General features: G+C 43.1%; 1 protein-coding gene across 6 annotated transcripts in view; it reads right to left on the reverse strand.

The window, feature by feature from the left end:
- ACOT9 (acyl-CoA thioesterase 9) overlaps positions 1-18,551 on the reverse strand; it is a 139,177-nt gene that overhangs the window by 89,755 nt on the left and 30,871 nt on the right. For 3 of the 6 annotated variants that reach the window (XM_029603406.1, XM_029603404.1, XM_029603407.1), the window contains exons 3-4: positions 17,241-17,267; positions 10,592-10,637 (exon numbers count right to left, since the gene is read on the reverse strand). The exons of 2 other annotated variants lie outside the window; for them this stretch is intronic. In XM_029603406.1, the coding sequence (XP_029459266.1) occupies positions 10,592-10,637; positions 17,241-17,267 (73 nt within the window). The remainder of the gene's footprint in view (positions 1-10,591; positions 10,638-17,240; positions 17,268-18,551) is intronic. One more of the 6 variants, XM_029603405.1, reaches the window with a different exon arrangement.

Consider the following 18,551-nt stretch of genomic DNA (forward strand, 5'->3'; position numbering starts at 1 on the left):
AGAAATGTTAACAAGTAGCACATTTAAAACAAAATTGGAGACAATTCTTTTTCACTCAATGCACAATTAAACTCTGGAATTTGTTGCCAGAGGATGTGGTTAGTGCAGTTAGTGTAGCTGGGTTTAAAAAAGATTTGGATAAGTTCTTAGAGAAGTCCATTAACTGCTACTCATCAAGCTGACTTAGGGAATAGCCACTGCTGTTTCTAGCATCAGTAGCATGGGATCTATGCAATGTTTGGGTACTTGCCAGGTTCTTATAACCTGGATTGTCCACAGTTGGAAACAGGATGCTGGGCTTGATGGGCCCTTGGTCTGACCCAGAATGGCAACTTTTTATGTTCTTATAACAGATGATTATAAAATTCTGGTGATGCTCGGTCTTGTCTCTGATCTTTAATTTGGTTCCTCATTTGTCTATAAAAGATTTTCAGTGAGTTAGAAGGTGAAAAAGGTCACTTTGATTTGCTATTTGTTATATTAAAAAAAAAAAAAAAATCAAAGCTTGGGTGTTTAGCCAGGCCTTCCCCTAGACTCCACAGCAAAAACTCCTCCTCTAGCACCCGCCCACTGGAAATCATCCAGACCACAAATTCCACAAGGTGACAATTGGTTCTTAATCTAACACCAGTTCTTTAACTAACCCCAGTACACCCACTTCCTTATTCCTACCAAATATATCCTAGCACCACAGCAAATGATGGCGGATAAAGACCCAAATGGCCCTTCCTGCCATCCAGTCTGGCCAGCAAGTTGTTTAGCATAGTAACAGCCGCTTCATGCAGGTTACCCCCCACGAAGAAGGGTTAGATTTAAAGTTAACACAGGTTATCCTGTTTCTTCATTGCCATCCTCTAGCCAGCAGGGGTCCTCTATATTTGTCCCACGCACTTTTAAATTTCATTCCCATTCTTGTCTTCACCACCTCTTCCAAAGAGCATTCCAGGCATCCACCACCCTGATTTTGCAAGCTACCTTATATCTGATTATATTATATCAGTATGTATCCATTACTTATGTATTCAGTGCCTAGTTTTTTCATTTAATCCATCTTGGACCTACTTTTAGATAAAGATCAAATATCAAATTAAATAATATTGAATGGATAACAAGTCTTTAAGAGCAGAAAGCCATGTGTGACATCTGCAAAGCTTCCAGACATAACATAATATTTTTTATTATTTGTATTCTGCATTTCATGACACATCAAAGCAGTTTACATTCAGGTAATGCAATCCTTGACCTCCTGGATCATCTACTATGACGAATGAAGTTCAATCCTATCAAGTTATGCGCAAAACAAACACATTTGTAGAAACTGCTCTAAAAGAAAAATGATTTTTTTCACAAAAACTACAAAATCAGACATTTTGGGGGAGATACTGGGTGGGCCTGCGGGAAGTACATAGGTATGCCAAGGTGGGTTGTTGAGGTATAATTATCAGTTATGTGAATTGTGCAAGCAGCTGTATTAATAACTCATCCTTGCCTAGTGAGTGCAGTTGATCAGAGTTTACTTCTTGACTTATTGTATTATTTTACTGATGAATTACCGTATATATCTTGATGTATTTGATTATGATTAGTAGAATGCATTTGATTATTTACTGTTCTATTTTGTTCTGTAGTAGACTACCTTGAGTTGAGCTGGTATTAGAGGAAGGCAGTTTATAAACATATTATATTTCTGGCTTGATTGTAGGCTATGATAGACTTTACTGCAATAAACACCATGTCCCCAATATTATACTGCACTTTTCCTGCTCATTCTTTTAGAGGGAAGTCTTATTTTCTTTCAGTTTTGGGAAATGCGCATCACTTATGACTTTCCATTTGTGTTTCAATTTCTTCAGTGCTGCATTACATGCAATCTGACTTCTTAGGGTCTCTTTTTCAATTCTTGTCTGCACATTTCTAAATTTGTGGCCACTTAGTCTATATTTGGTGAGGGTCTGTTTGTTCTGTGTGAGGGTGCGACCAAGGTGAGGGATTCTGCTAGCGGGGAGGTCTCTAGCGTATCCTTTTCGTTTTCCAATATGCATATCCCAATTGGTGGTGTATTAGTGTTCTAGGGCCTACTGTAATATTTGAAACATTGCCTTTTCATAGGGTACTGCTGTTTGAGATCTTATGATATAGTAGGTCTTCTATAAAGGGGGCTGTAGTCTATAGTGCTACTGGATGTATACAGCACTGTAGAAAAAACATGCAGGACAGTCTCTTCTCAGTACAGCTCACAATATAATCAAGACAAAGCATACAGGTCAAGAGACTTGGGGAATTTTATTTAAGACAATGGTTAAAAATTAATGATGTTGTAAGTGGTTCAATTAGGGGCCAATATTTAAAGACAACCTCAGAAAAGGTGGGTTTTCAGACAGGATTTAAATAAGATAAGAGAGGGAACATATCGCACCAGCTCAGAAAGCCTATTCCAAGTATATGGTGCAACTAAATGGAAAGCACAGAGTTAGGAATTGGCAGTAGTGGAGGAGGACATAGATAGGAAAGACTTGCCTGATGAGGGGAGTGAACGAAAATGGGTGTAGAGAGATAAAAGTCAGTAAGGAACTGCAGAGTAAAGCCTCTTGTAGGTTTGTAAAAGGAGCTTGAGCTGTACATGGGAACAGATATAGAGTCAATGTACTGATTTGAAAAGAGGGGTATATGGGTATAGCTACTTTGGCAAAAGATAAGTGCTGCAGCTGAATTTAGGATGGATTGTAGTGGCAAGAGAAGGCTCGCTGGGAGACTTGTGAGGAGCAAATTGCAATAGTCTAAGCGGAAGAAGAAAGCATGAATAATGTTTCTGGTACTGTGTTCAGAAAGGAAGGGATGGATTTTGGTGATGGTATAGAGAAAGAAAACATTTTATCAGTGTTTTGGATATGTGTAGAGAAGGACTGAGATGAGTCAAAGAAGAGTCCAAGGTTACGGGCTGAGGGGACTGGGAGGATGACCATTGTTATCCACAGAAACAGAGAAAGGAGGAAGCAAAAAAGTGGGCTTGGGGGAAAGACAAGGAGCTCCACCTTAGCCATGTTGAGTTTAAGGTGGCGGTGAGACATCCAGGCAGCATCGTCAGACAAGCAGGCTGAGATCTGGGCCTGCATTCCTGATTAAATATCTGTTGTAGAGAGGTAAATCATCATAAAAATGGTACTGAACGCCATGAAAGGAAATCATAGCACCAAAGGAACAGAGAGAAAAGGCCAAGGACAGAACTTTGAGACACACCAATTAAAAGTTGGATGGCAGTAGAGGAGGATCTGTCAGAGGAAACACTAAAAGTGTGATGGGAGAAGCAGAGAACTAAGACAGGACAGAGTCCCAAAATCCAAGTGAGGAATAGATGGTGAGCAACAATGTCAAAAGCAGCAAATTAGTCAAGGAGAGTAAGGACTGAATAAAGGCCTTTAATTTTAGTCATAAATGGGTCACTGAAGACTTTGGCAAGGGCTATTTCTGTGGAAGAGTGAAAACCAGACTGGTGTGTATCAAGAATGGCTTGAGATGAAAAAAAAGACAAGACTGTCGCAGTGAAGAGTATGTTTTAAGTAGTTTGAAAGCAGAAGGAAGGAGAGAGATTGGATAATACTTGGCAGGACAAGTAGGGTCTAGTGAGGGTTTTTTTGAGGAGTGATGTAATCCCAGTATGCTTGAAGGCAGCAGGAATAGTAGCAGTGGAATGTCATAAGAGGATATGACAGATGGAAGGGATTACTGCAGTGGAGGTATAACAGAGGAACTGAGTGGGAATGGGGTCAGAGGAACAAGTAGTGAGTTTGGAGGAGGAGAGATTATGGTCAGCTTCCACCACTGTTACTACAGAAAAGGAGGAGAAAGCGTTGAAGGCCGGGGGAAGGGTAGAGGAAAGAAGTGGGAAGAAGGAGGTAGAGGTGGCCTGGCTGAGAACTCTGGATTTCTGAATCTTGTGATGGAAGTATTCAGCCAGAGTCTGGGCAGACAGTGAAGTGGGGGAAGGAGGGGGAAGGAAATTTGAGGAGGGGATTTAGTGTGGAAAAGAGACCGTGAGGTTTGGATGTAAGAAAGTTTGTCAATGACTTGGAGATTCCTGAAGGGGTTGGTGGTGACTGGACGAGGTTGTGGGGCAGGGTGGTTCAATGTGAAAGTTATCAGATGATAGTCACAACTTAGATGGAAGAGTCTGAGAGCAGTTGGAGAAAGGACTAGGTCACGGCAGTGGCCATGCTTGTGAGCAGAAGCAATAAAGCAGAGTTTGAGATCAAATGAAGAGGTTAAAGAAAGGAGTTTTGAAGCATAAGAGTCAGAGGAGTCAATATGGAGGTTAAAGTCACCAAGAATTGGGGAAGGGGAAGATGAGTCAAAGAAGAAGGAAAGGCAGGAATCAAAGTCTGAGAAAGGGGGGGGGGGGGGTTTTCAATAAATGACAGTTACCCAGAGAAGTAGTGGGATGATGGCATATGAAATGATCTCAAAGGGGAAAAAAGTGGGACTGAGGTAGAAGGGACTGATACCTATAGAGGGGGAGAGTAGCAATCCAACACCACCACAGCAGACTACTGTGCAAGGTGTATGAGAGAAAAAAATGACAGAGCCGTAACAAGCAGAATCCTCAGGGGAAAGCCAGGTTTCAGTCAAGGCAAAAAGATGAAGAGTATGAGAGAGAAAGAAGTCATGAATGTAGGCAAGCTTCTTGGAAACATAAGAACATAAGAAATTGCCATGCTGGGTCAGACCAAAGGTCCATCAAGCCCAGCATCCTGTTTCCAACAGAGGCCAAACCAGGCCACAAGAACCTGGCAATTACCCAAACACTAAGATGATCTCATGCTACTGATGCAATTAATAGCAGTGGCTATTCCCTAAGTAAACTTGATTAATAGCTGTTAATGGACTTCTCCTCCAAGAACTTATCCAAACCTTTTTTGAACCCAGCTACAGTAACAACATCCTCTGGCAACAAATTCCAGAGTTTTATTGTGCGTTGAGTGAAAAAGAATTTTCTCCGATTAGTCTTAAGTGAGCTACTTGCTAACTTCATGAAATGCCCCCTAGTCCTTCTATTATTCGAAAGTGTAAATAACAGAGTCACATCTACTCGTTCAAGACCTCTCATGATTTTAAACACCTCTATCATACCCCCCCCCCCCCCAGCTATCTCTTCTCCAAGCTGAAAAGTCCTAACCTCTTTAGTCTTTCCTCATAGGGGAGCTGTTCCATTCCCCTTATCATTTTGGTTGCCTTTCTCTGTACCTTCTCCATCACAACTATATCTTTTTTGAGATGCGGCGACCAGAATTGTACACAGTATTCAAGGTGAGGTCTCACCATGAAGCGATATAGAGGCATTATGACTTTTCGTAATTGATGAGAAGACCGAGGTTGTCGAGACAAAAAATTGTGAGGAGGAGATTGGATTGCAGTAGGTCTCGATTAGGTGCTGCTAGAAGCCAATCGTCTATAAGGGAATATCTGCACCCCCTGACGAAGGTGCGCCACCGCCACTGCAAGACATTTGGTAAAAACTCTGGGGGCAGAAGAAAGGCCAAAGGGAAGGACTTTGTATTGAAATTGCTGGTTGTCCACTTGGAAGCATAGGTACCGCCAGGAACTGGGGTACATTGGGATATGTGCATACGCATCCTTCAGATCGAGCGAGCACATCCAATCCCCTGATTGAAGATAGGGAAGGATAGCGAAGTCATTTTGAATTTCTCCCTGTAAAGGTGTTTGTTGAGGGATCATAGATCCAAGATTGGACGCAGACCTCCCGATTTCTTGGGAATTAGGAAATATTGGGAATAAAACCCCTGATGGGTACAGAAGCATTTGAAGTTCTTTCAACAGAGGTTCTTTGTGAGATGTTAGTTGCTTCTGTGGAACCCAATGAGGAAGGGTCAGGAGGGAGGAAAAGTGAAGGGTGTAACCCTGGCGTATGATTGTAAGGACCCATTGATCCGTGGTTATTTGATTCCAGGCTGGTAGATATTTGGTTAATCTGCCTCCCACAAGAGAGGGTTGTGACGGTGGCGAAGGTAGGTTCAAAAACTGGATTGAGGCTTTGTGGGTGGAGAATCCGCCTGCTGTCGTGGTAGACGGGCAGCTCTTGCACGTTGACGTGGTGCTTGAGCTTGACAGGGAGGTTGACGAGGCTGCTGGTAGGTTTGAGGCTTAAAGTATGAAAAGGGCTTAAAAGATTTAAATGGGGCCCTTCTGTAGGTTGTCGATGACTTATAAGGACAGCTTGATGTGGATGGAACGTCAGGAGTGGTCAAGGAAAGGACGGCCGTCTTTTGTTCCTTGAGCTTAGCTACCATTTCAGTAAATTTGTCTCCAAACAAATTTTCGGGACGACAGGGTAGATTCGCCAACTTTTCATGGACATTGTCCCGTATGGCGCTGGATCACAACTGCATTCGCTGAAGATTTTGAGGAAATATCAAATCCCTCATAGATAGATCGTAATAAGTGACGAAGTCCTTCTTCGATGTTATGATATTGAGGAGGAAGAGCGACATCCGGTGAAGCTTGTTGCATGGACAATTTCAATGCCTGGAGATTCTCAAACAGGTATTGGGTTATGTAGAACTGATGATTCTGGATGCGTGCATTTAACATTGTGGACTGGAAGGATATCTTTGCAAAATCATCCAGTGACTTTTGGTCCCGGTGTAGCAGGGTATTAGCATGAATTCTTGACTTTTTGCATTGCGGATTCAACTACCACAGAATTATGAGGTAGTTGAACAGATGTATGAAAAGAGGAATCTTTCATCCGGTATTTTAAATCTATTTTCCTTGATGTAGGACTGGTCAGTGGTGTGTCCCAGGATTTTTCCATCAGAGCTGTTAATACCGGGTGCTTCGGGAGAGCCACAGGTTCTGTAGGAGCGTTGAAGATCTTCAATATGCCAAGCATTTCTTGGCGGGGATCAGGAAGTCGATGCATCTCTACGTTCAAGAGTTGACCTACTTTTTCAATAAACTGCGAATACGTCAGGTCTTCTGGAGGTGAAGACGGTTCTGGGGGAACCTCTGCCGGGTCAGAGGGGTAACCAGTGGATGAAGTATCCATATCTGTTAAGTCGTGTGTCGGAGATGGTGTTTGCGTGAAGGAACCTTTGGTGCTGGTCTTGGAATGACTGGCTCCACTGCAGGTTGTGATGCGTCTGCAGGTACTGCTAGTGGGAGTTGAGATTGTTCTACTGACTGTAAAAATTGAGTCAGTATGGTTGTGATTTGGCTCATGGCCTGTGTAGCCAAGCCTGAAGTGGAAGGCGTCGGCACAGGTTGAGGTGGAGTGGGGCGAAGCCCTTCTTGAAATGGCCGCCATTTCTATAGAGGTGGTTTCAGTGGTAGAAGTTGTGGAATAACCAAAGGATGTCCTGGAGCCAGAGGCCCTTCCGATGGCAGAGAAGAAGACATCTCTCCCGGTGAAGAAGGAGAAGTGAACGAACGAAACGGTGAAGTATCTCTGTCCAGATCCCCCATTGATGATAGCGACGCTTCCCGAGGCCTCTTATGGCTGGAATGGAGTTTTTTATATTGACTGATAGGTGTCTGCGTTGGTTGTGCACCGACGCGCTTTGTCTGCATTGGTGGTGCGTCGGTGAGTCGAGGGTGCATCGCAGTGGCGCTTCTGCGTCGATGCGCCAGCATGACAAAGCTTCGGCGCAGAATCCCCTTTGCGCCGGTGCACCAATGCGTCGACCGCTCAGCTTCTCTTCGATGAGTCGACGCTTCGAAGCAGTTTCAACACGTCCGTCCTCTGGAAGTGGATGCGTCGGTGAGACATGCGGCCGCCATGCCACAGACGCATCACCCGCTCCGAGCTCCAATCCCAGCCGGGAGAGCAACTGCGGGTGTCCTGATGAAGGAGGATCGACAGAGGAAGCCCTCCTCAATGAGGGGGTGACTCTCTTTTTCTTTGGGCCTGGGGTGGATCACACCGAGGCCTCAGATGGGGCATAAGAACCCGTTGCAGTTAGTTGTAGCTCCTGCATTTTTGCAGCCCGCTGACGCTGGGAGCGTGGGGACATGCGTCCGCAGTCCACAGAGTTTAATTGGTCATGGGATGGCCCCAAACAAATATAACAGACCTAGTGGCCATCGGTGGCTGACATAATTTTGCCGCAGGAGCTAAATTTAAAGCCAGGACGTGGCATTCTCTGACTAATGATAGTTTTCTGACCAAACCTTAATGTTTAAACACTGATTTTCTTTCTCTTTACAAAGTTCTCTCACAGAAGAGCAGAGCTCTGTGTGCCAACTGCCATGCGGAAAAAAACTGACTGAGTAGCCTGAGGTGGATCAGAGAAGATATAAAGAGGGAGCACCTAGCTGAAAGACTTTGCTAGACTTAGAGAGCTCCGCCACCTAGTGGCATGGAAGACGTACCCAGACAGCATGGCTAATTCAGCTGCTTATCTACGTGAAAATAATAATCTCAAAAAAAAAAAAAAAAAAAGGTAAACAGATTGGACTTTTCATCAAATAAAAGTTCCTTCTTCACATTCTCTACTGCCTTCTTTTCAGTTAACCCTTTGTTGTAATTTATCCATCAAGAGATATTTATAAAAAGAACAAAGATAAAAAATCAGCCCTTGTTAAATAGCTCTTGGAATGATCCCAATAAAAATGTACTCCATGTTCACTCTGAAAGATGAGGAAAGTTAACTTATCTTTTTATCGCTCAGTAAGCTACTAATGGAAACAAGCCAAGTCTCCAAAGAGCCAAGTTCTAAAAATTCCAGGGAGCAAAAAAAAAATGTAATTCTGCTGTCCTGGGAAAAACAAATGTGGCTGATAAATTAACAAGTGGCCATCGCTAAATTAAATTTGCATTACAGAAAGTATATATCCATGAATTTTCTATTTTATTGCATTGAATGAGGTTGGTTTGTGCTAACACTGAATAGCACCCATATTAATTTTTTCACATTATGAAAAGGCAGAAGGATGCTTGGGTACACAGAGAGAAGAATGGCCAGGAGGATAGGAGAGGCAATACTGCCCTGTATAAAATCTCTGGTGAGACCTGCCGTGGAATACCGTGTACAGTTCTGGAGGATATAAACCAAATAGTCAGTCCAGAGGGTGAATATTAAAATGGGTTATGGTCTTCATAATAAAGAGGACAGACAAAGATCTAAACAGGTATACCCTGGCGGAGGAGAGGAGGCAGGCCTCTTTCAGCAGAAAGGAGGCTCTGGAACAAAGAGCCATGGGACAAGGCTGAACAGGGATAGACTCAGGAATAATCTAAAGAAATGTATCTTTACAGAGATGGTGGTGGATGCTTGGAATGATTTCCCAGTGGAGGCAGGAGACACAAGGACAGTATCTGAATTCAAGAGAGCATGGGACAAGCACAAAGAATTTCTGAGGGAGAGGAAGAGACTGTAAAGCTAAGCAGGAGATGTGGATGAGAAGACTGGAAAGGCTGTATGGCCATTATCTGTTGTCATGTTATATGTATCTAAGGATTCACGAGAGAGTCACCGCCATAAAATATTGAACTTCTACACAAAAATCGAGCCATAGGTAAATATAGAACTTGAATTCTGTTCTATAAAAATTGGTGGCCAACAAGTTATAGCAATCACCCACTTCTCTGTACTGTTTTAGGTTTTGTTAATGTACAACAGAAGATATCTGAATGTACTGCCACAGTTACTAAACAGCTAGTATATAAAAGTCTACACACCATTACAAATGTATGTAAAGAGATGGATGGGACTGTGTAATGCTGCACTCTTCCTATAGCCTTTACAGTTTACTTTTTCCTGTGCTCTTTCATGTCTCCCCTGGAGACTCCTTGGATTTATGCAAGGATAATGCAATCTGAACACGGATCTGAGATTATTATAAAAGAAAGAAAGGAAGTGAAATGTTTGACACTGCATTTTGATGCTAATTTGGTTAGAACAAATTGTAGAAGTGGAAAGTGAATGTCACTGAATAAAGGCTTGGATCAGCCATGTCAACTGGCTGATGAAAGCTTTTCCAGTCCACATACATTCCCTGTTTTTAAGTTGGAAAAATAAGAATCAAGAAGAACTTGACAGCCAGGACAAGGTCCTGCATGACATAGGTTCTGCCCAACTGCTAAAGACCTTTGTCATCTCCTTTGGACACAAACAACCAGCTTTTCCACTGAATGTCTAACATCAGAAGCTTTGGAGTTTGCTAGTTATCAGCTTCAATAGTGATAGAAGATTCAAGCTACCCGGCCCTCACTAGAACAGATACTAGTATAGAGAGTTGACAGACATTGACCAAGTACAATGGAGATAAAATGGTGTGTTTGTAAAAAAAAAAAAAAAAAAATCTATGACCACTGAATAATGCAAAGGAGAAAACATCAATTAAGTGTCCTAAACAAGATCAACAAGCCACTGATGTTTAAACAGAATGTTGTGTTGTCATTTTAGGATGCTCTGAAAATGGCTCAACCTTCTAATCTTCTGACCAAGACTACCTGTCTAGCCAGTATAGTGGATTTTGATTTTCTTCAAGGATCAAACGTTGGTATAGCTGCAACGAATGAAGTTCAGCTTTCCCAAGAAATGAAATAAAAATTTGTAAGCAAGTCACTGTACAGTACCTCCAGTTTGTAGAAGCTCCCACTATTGCCCTTAATCTACTGCGCACTGAAACAAAATCAAAGTAGATTAGTCACTGAATGGCACAGACTGAATAAATAAAAACAAATGACATAATAGAACAAAAAGGCACAGGCACTCTCCCTACCAAAAAAAGACAAGCATAAGCAGAGACCAGAGGCAAGCACTAAGCAAGAGATAGTTGCAAATATATATGACAATCATTTTCAAATTCCCATTCCACCACTTTTGACAGAGTCCTTTGAAGTAATTTGGCTAGGAAAGAGGCCACTGTTGAACTGTAACAAGCCTGTGTATTACTAGCATGGGATAACTTGTTTGTGCTATATAAGGACATGCAGCCAGAGTTGGCTGCAATGTGTTCTTCTGGAGTTGTTTACAGAAATATTGATTTGGCCTGGGCTGGCCCAAACGGCAGTGCTGCGTGTGGAGAGATCAGAGTTCAGTTCCAGAGCTTAGCTTCAGGCTCCTAGGGCCGGTGTTTGCAGCCCCAAGAGGGGCCAGTAACAGCCATCACACAACAGCAACACTTAGTGGCAAAGTACACACAAGGATTTCCGGATAGTCAGGGTCTGTGACCCCCCCTGGAACAGCACTGCTGCTGCACTGGCTGGATCACTTAAGAGGAGAACAGGGGTTAAAAATGGAGAAAAACCCCAGAGCGGGGTCATACCACTACAGCCCATAACCTGTGACCAGGAGTCCCACAAGGTTTGCCCACTACCAGGCTGTTTCTACCCAAATGCTTCTTAATATCTCTCACACCTCTGGTACTCAGCTTACTTCCTATTTTATAGGATTGCGAGTACAATCTAGTTTTCTGTGTGACCATTTGTTGGAGCATATTGGATCTGGGATGTAACATTCAACAGTGTTCTGGAAAGATTTAAATTCCTACTTATATATGGATATTTTTTAACAAAGATTGAGAACTTCATGGTAGTAAATTTGAGTTGACAGGTTGGTTTTTTTTTTTTTACAAATTTCTTAGCGTATGATATTTAAAGAAGAATAAATTGGTGTTTTCTAATAAAAGGTAATTTGTGTTTAAATATGAACAAACAGTGTTCATTAAGATTTCACATTTACATTTTGTATTACTGAACACTTTGCCTCTGGGGCGTCTCATTCCAGATCAATCAATTCCTGGATGGCATCCATCACCAGGAAAAAAACAAGCGGCTTTACGTGAGGAAACCAAAATGGGATTCTTCCTCAGCTCTGACTTGGCATCCGTACCAGGAACACCCAGCTGTTTCAAGTCTGGGAAATCAGGGCCGGCAGTTCATCGCTATGAAAGAACCGCAACATGGTTCAATACGGCTCCAGCCCTGGAGGAATTTCCCCATCTTCCAGGGAATCTGCATCAACCTCATCATCAGTGCCATCCGGATTCCTGTCCGGAACACCCGCAGGGAGCCGAGGCGAGTCCTGGTGCTTAAGCATAGGACTGGAAGAGGAAGGAGCCACTGGCTGAGGGTCTGTCTGGACAGAAATGGGGGACACAGAGGACTGTGTCCCCCCATTTTGAAAAAATTCCACCCAAGAAAAAGCAGCCAGGTCCAGACCAAGCCCAGAAGGAACTGGAGCTGGTCTCACAGAACTGCCCTCACCAGGGGAGGAGCCAGTCAAAGGAGAGCCAAGACCTGGCATCCCCCCAGTCAAAGGCCATGACCAACCCATCATCAGAATGAAAAAAGCCAGGTTTACAAAATCTGAGGAAGACAACTCTCCCTGAGCGTCTGAGTAGCGCTGACACAGGTTAGAAGCCAGGTCAGGCTGAGAAGCCCTAATATGACAGGTAACACAAACAGGAAGATGCTTAGACTTTTTGCTCACCGGCGCCATCACTGCAGTAAACGTGCATCGAAACAGCTCATGCTCAAAATCGGAATGCACCACAAAAAAAAAAAAAAACAACGCCTAAAAGAAAGTGCAGCAAGGCACACACACAACCTGTGCGCCAAGTTAAGCGCGTAAAAAAAAGTTTGTATGTGTAAAAAGCTTGCCCAAAAACAGAGCGCACAACACACGCGCAGAGCCGACACACTGCGCACACCAACAGCCTGTAAAGGGCAGCAGAACATACACAAGAGCGAGCGAAAACGGCTGCTGCGGCATGCAAGAAAAAAAGGCTAAGGACAGGGCCTAGCCCACGGGGGGCTGCTCAACCCGCCAGGCTGCCCAGCTCCCCAACCCCAGTGGAAGCGGGAATGAACATCAGCACAGCATGCCGAGAATAGAGAAAGTCCTGAAACCCCTCTGTCTCTGACACAGGTAAAACTGTCTTTTTTTTTTTTTTAAACCTTACCTGAGCTCAGCACTTATCGGCTGAGTACAGAGATGGTCTCCAGCTGCAGGGAGAGAGGGCATCTGCCATCACTGCCATGCTCAGCCTCCTGCACCCGCTGCCTTTCAGCTGAACTAGCAGCTAAGTCCATACTGGGAAACCCAGCTACCGGCCCAACACACACCTCTCTGAGGGACCACGGAAATCACCTCAGGAATTCTCAACTGGGGGAGGGATCTTTAGGTATCAATGTAGGAGAGCAGGGCTTTCTTTTCCCGAATTTAGAATTTCAAATTTCTCCTTTCAAAAGGCTCAAAACAATCCCCATAGGGAGATGCATGTCCACCATCTGCTGGAGACGGAGAATACTGGCAGGCTGGGGTCACTGCAGGGTTATATATACTGTGACATCAGCTTGCTCCATCTCCATCCACTGGTCCTGAGTCAATCTGTCTACATGCTAGGAAAGTATATTTGTTCTGAGAAAGCTTGTTGGCATGACAGCTCAAACCTTGAAAGCTTTCTGGCTGCCACTAATCCTTTGCCTCAGTAAGGCTTTTGCTAAGAAGCTAAGGACACTTGGTTTAGCTGCAGTAATGATTTTCTGCCAGGTCAGCAACCCAGAATCTTTTTGAACTTGCTTCCTCTTCCCCATCAGGAAAACGTGGAAGGTGGAGGCTACTGCTGGACCCAATCCAGTACCTTTGCTTCTGATGACATCCTGGTGTATAAAAGAGCAGGCCTCATGAGGAAAAGAGTAGATGTGACTCAGTTATTTTCACTTTCGAGTGGTGGAAGGACTAGGGGGCATTTCATGGAGTTGGCAAGTGGCACATTTGGAACTAATCGGAGAGAGTTCTTTTTTTACTCGGCGCACGGTTGAACTCTGGAGTTTGTTGCCAGAGGATGTGGCTAGTGCAGTTAATATAGCTGTGTTTAAAAAGGGATTGGATGGGTTCTTGAAGGAGAAGTCCATTGCCTGCTGTTAATTAAGTTGACTTGGAAAATAGCCACTGCCATTAGCAACAGTAACATGGAATAGACTTAGTTTTTGGGTACTTGCCAGGTTCTTATGGCCTGGATTGGCCACTGTTGGAGACAGGATGCTGGGCTTGATGGACCCTTGGTCTGACCTAGTATGGCATGTTCTTATGACTGTTTCAGAGTCCTGCACCAGGAGTTCAAGACTCTCCTCTGCCAATCTTGGTCCAATCATTCAATCTCCTTGTGCCTCCAGAACTCAGGTGAAAAACAAGGTTTTTATCAATCTGGTTTCTATTGCCAATGAGTTTATAGAACAGGTACTGCTGATTTCTTTCTATTCTCTAATGTTACTGAAACAAATAGCCAAGTGTATGAGATATTCAATCCCATCTTACTTTTTCTTGTGCTACAAAAAAAGAATTTGGGACAAGTTCAAAGGATATTGAGCCCTGTCCTGAGCAGATTTATTCCTAAACAGAATTTTGGGCATGTCTCCCAATTGCACAGAATCACGGACACAAAAGAAACTACATGTGAAAAACCAGTACAGCAAAAACGGACACATGCCCTCAACAATGCCACCATACAGTTTAAGATTCATTTACTATCCAGAGTTCAATACTTGTGTCTTATTTGAAACTGATCACACTGTTTTCTCCTCTGACCCTCTCAAGATCATTCTGCTGAAGAAAACCAGATTCAGAATATGTATTTGCAAATCACCAATTCACCCAGACCCCTGGCCAGGTCATCTAGAACCTCTCACCCAAAAACAGCAAACAAAGAAGATAAGTGCGATTTCACTTCCACGACTAATTAAACAGGTGCAATGGAGTATAGACAAGTGCGGTAATGGGTGCATGAACTCCACTTACAGAACAGAAACTTATGGGTGAGCTTCCAAACCCCATTCCAGAAAGTCCTGCACGACCTCTTTTTTTTCCCCCCTGTTAACGTTACATACAACACCGCAAGTAAGCGCGTAGTCGTGAGGTTTCCAAAACAGCATGTACGAGCAAACACGACTTATACGTGTATGCTGAAACCTTATGAAAATTAACCTTTAAATGTTTTGCTTATAGTTGAATTTCAGAGAAACAGAAAAAAACACCATGACAGATGCAAGTCTAAAAGATACAGAAAGAATGGATCTGCCCATCCAGTCTGCCCAATTTTATTCTTAGTGCAATCATGATTTGGTAAGCAACATTTCTTCTAATCAGATCGTGAGTCTCAGGGATATAATTATAAGCCAAATAAAAAAGCAATTTTGGGGATTCCTGCCATGAGGAGACCTAGGCTCATGAAGGCTTCCAACAGGATATCTTTGCTTCTCAGCTTTTTTTTGGCCTCCCCTCTCCTGCCTGACACCATCATTAAGGAGGAATCAGAGAGGCCTATATCATCCGAGACCTGTGGCACACAGCCCCGGCGCACAGCCAAAGCCATGCGCCAAAAGAGGCATGCCCCGGAAGCAGAAAATACTTCTGACTACAACTGGAAGTGGCTATTCTTGTTTGATATAGAAGCAAAGAAAGGGTAAGCCTTTTGATTCCTTCTCCTGCTCTATCTTCATTGCAAGGCCCCATGGATTTGCATTTCCTGTTCAACAGGCCCCTAGTAATTTGAATTTGGAAAGTCTCTTTCAACTCTGGGACCTCCTTAAGGCCAAGCATTAACCTTCCCCCCACCACAGCCCGTGGTTCATTTTCAGCTGGGAGCTCCATCATGCATAGTTGCTCCTGTAGTCAGCTGTATTGATCTTCTCCCTGGATCTGCCCCAAGGAATAGGCAAGGAGGTTGCAGCTCAAGCTGAGGATTCAGTGGGGAGGGGGGTGGTACAACATCTAGCGTACCTGTGGTTCATTCTTCTCGAGTGGCTGAATCCCATAAGAAGCCCACTCTCTGTGTCCGAGCTTCAGCCTCCCACTCAGACCGGACTCCAGCTCCCCTGCGGTCCCTTTCTCTAGTGAAGCAGAGATTATAAGAGAAGAACCTGGTAATCTCTCTGACTTGATGTGTGGCATGCAGTCACAAGGATCAAGAAAACTCTTGCTTGCTCTGTTTCATAACTTTGCCCGTTTACTGGCGTTACCCAGCCTGAACTTGAAGAACATGAGGCAAGACTATCTGAATTGGAGAATGTTGTATCAAGAAAGGGCCCCCTGGTAGCTTCTTTACAAGCTGTTAGTATGGTTCAGATTAAAGTTAGTCTAAGTCTGTATAATCAATTGGAAGTTAAGAAAAATTCTTATAGAATGAAGAATTTCTTCCCCCCCCCAGACAAGACTTCTGCCACCATATGAACTGTTCAAAAAATACCTATGAGAAATCCAGAGTAATCAGATGATAGAGTACTTGCCTTGGTAAAGATTTATCATTATCCTAGTTTAAAATAAATTCCTTCTGAGGCAGAAGATGGAATGGATGCTCTATTTCCTGAAGCCTCAAGACGTGTCTTTTTTTTTTTTTTTTTTTTTTAGAAGCTTCATTAAATGATATACTAGTTAGGGCCACTTTATTATTGCCTTTCTGTGCGGAACAAGACAAAGATTTGGTTTTTCAAAAGTACTTTAGAAAAAAATGTTTCTCTTTTGTGGGCAAAAAAATCCAGTTTTTTCCTGATGTGCTCCGTGCAACGCAATGTCGGAGGATGCAGTTCCTCCTCTTGTGTCAGACAGAATTAGATCTAGGTGCCGTTTTCTATTTTAAATTTCCCCATAAACATTTTGATTACGTACTAAAGGAACAAGTTTGGGGTTTTTTCAGAATCACTTCATTTAGAAACATGTTTGAAGAATAAGGAAGGTAAGTGATATTTTGTTCCTGTGACTGTAGATTTGGTTTGACAGGCTATTAGATATTTGAATTTTGGTAGGTCTCCTTGCAATTGTTTTCCTCAATTCTGTGTGTCCTTCTTCCTCCCACTGCCTGTATTTGGCAATGGGGACTGGCATATGAAAATGCATTTTTCTTAAAACTGTTTATATGCAATTAGCATCTTTGCATTTTTCATGATTTCTTGATTTATTTCATTTTTTTATGTAATGATTTAAACCGTAATAAAAACAAAAAACCCCAGCAATTTTGTTCATTTCAAAATCAGCATTTCAGATTAAATGTAGTCACAATATATATTTGTTATGACTAGATTAGTGTGGTGGGAATTGCAATCACAGAAGTACTATAATTGTGGTGATCTGAGTTAAATTATTAAGAGCTGATCGCCAGAAATGTTAGGCAGAGCTTGGGGTGCTGAACATTGATGTTCTTGGACCCCCTTAAGCGAGCCAAAGAAAGGAAGCTTGCAGTTTAGCTTAAATATTAGAAGCATGCCAACTGTTATTACCACATACCATCCTTTACATGGATGGGTAAATGCCCTGTAAGGATAAAACAAACACAAATGTGTTATTAAACTGAAAACAAGAAAGAAAAGAACAATAAATGTTTTAGATAAGACTGCTTTCTTGTCCTTTCACTTCAAAACTGAATTATAGCAGTTATCGCATAACTTTTGACCACACCTGGCAAACAAATGTTTTTCTTTTGATATTTGTTGATTGTCGATACCAATGCTTCCTGTCCCTTTTTTTTTTATTTTTTACATGTTGAACCCAAACCATACCAGTCATTCTTCTCAAGCAAACCATGATGTACACCTTCTTTCTTGAAAACAAGGAGGTCCATATTCAAAAGCACATATCCAGCTAAATTCTAGCTAGCTAATAAGTTAGGTGGCTAGAATTTAGCCAGATAAATTAGGGGCATAACTGAGAGGAGCTGAGTTAGGTGACTAAGTTAACCAGCTAACTCCAATATTCAGAGACAGCCAGATGACTTAGTCAGCTAAATCTTGTCAGGCCAAAGACCTATCCTAAGGTTAGCCAGCTGCATTTAAGATAGCCAGCTATGTTAAATAGTGTGGTTGCCCTATTCTATATGCCTCCAAAGTTAGCTGGAGAAGATTAAATGACTAACTTTGCTATCCGGACTGTGTCTGAATTTGGACCTCAAGATTTATATAATCCAATATCAAATGGTATACCATTTCAAGATGATGCTGTAACATCTTATGTCACTATCTTGTGGTCAAATTTAAACTGTATACATGAACGCATATTGCATTGACTTGGACCTATACGGTTCAAAACAAAATCAAGCTCTATCTTGCTAGTACGCCATGACAAAATTCCACAAATTAGTTCACTATCATATCCATCATTGCGCAGTATGCGCATGCCAATCTCTTCCAGCCAGCGGGTCAATAAAATCAAGCATTTCATCACAAAGTCTTGACACACTTAGGGGTAGATTTTCAAAGGGGTACGCGCGTACCCCCCGAAAACCTACCCCAAACCCCCCCTGCGCGCGCCGAGCCTATTTTGCATAGGCTCGGCGGCGCGCACAAGCCCCAGGATGCGCGTATGTCCCAGGGCTTGCAAAAAGGGGCAGTAGGGGGCGTGGCCGAGTGCCCCGACATAGCGGCCTGTGTCGGGGCCTGCCGCACTGGTGCGCGCATGTTACTACTGCCCGGAGGCAGTAGTAACTTCTCCAATAAAGGTGGGGGGGTCTAGATAGGGCCGGGGGGGGGGGGGGGGGGTTAGGTAGGGGAAGGGAACGGGCAGCGCGCGCAGGGCTCGGCGCGCACAAGTTGCACAAATGTG

This window comes from Rhinatrema bivittatum, chromosome 5 (assembly GCF_901001135.1).
Source record: "Rhinatrema bivittatum chromosome 5, aRhiBiv1.1, whole genome shotgun sequence".
NCBI classification, from domain to species: Eukaryota; Metazoa; Chordata; class Amphibia; order Gymnophiona; family Rhinatrematidae; genus Rhinatrema; species Rhinatrema bivittatum.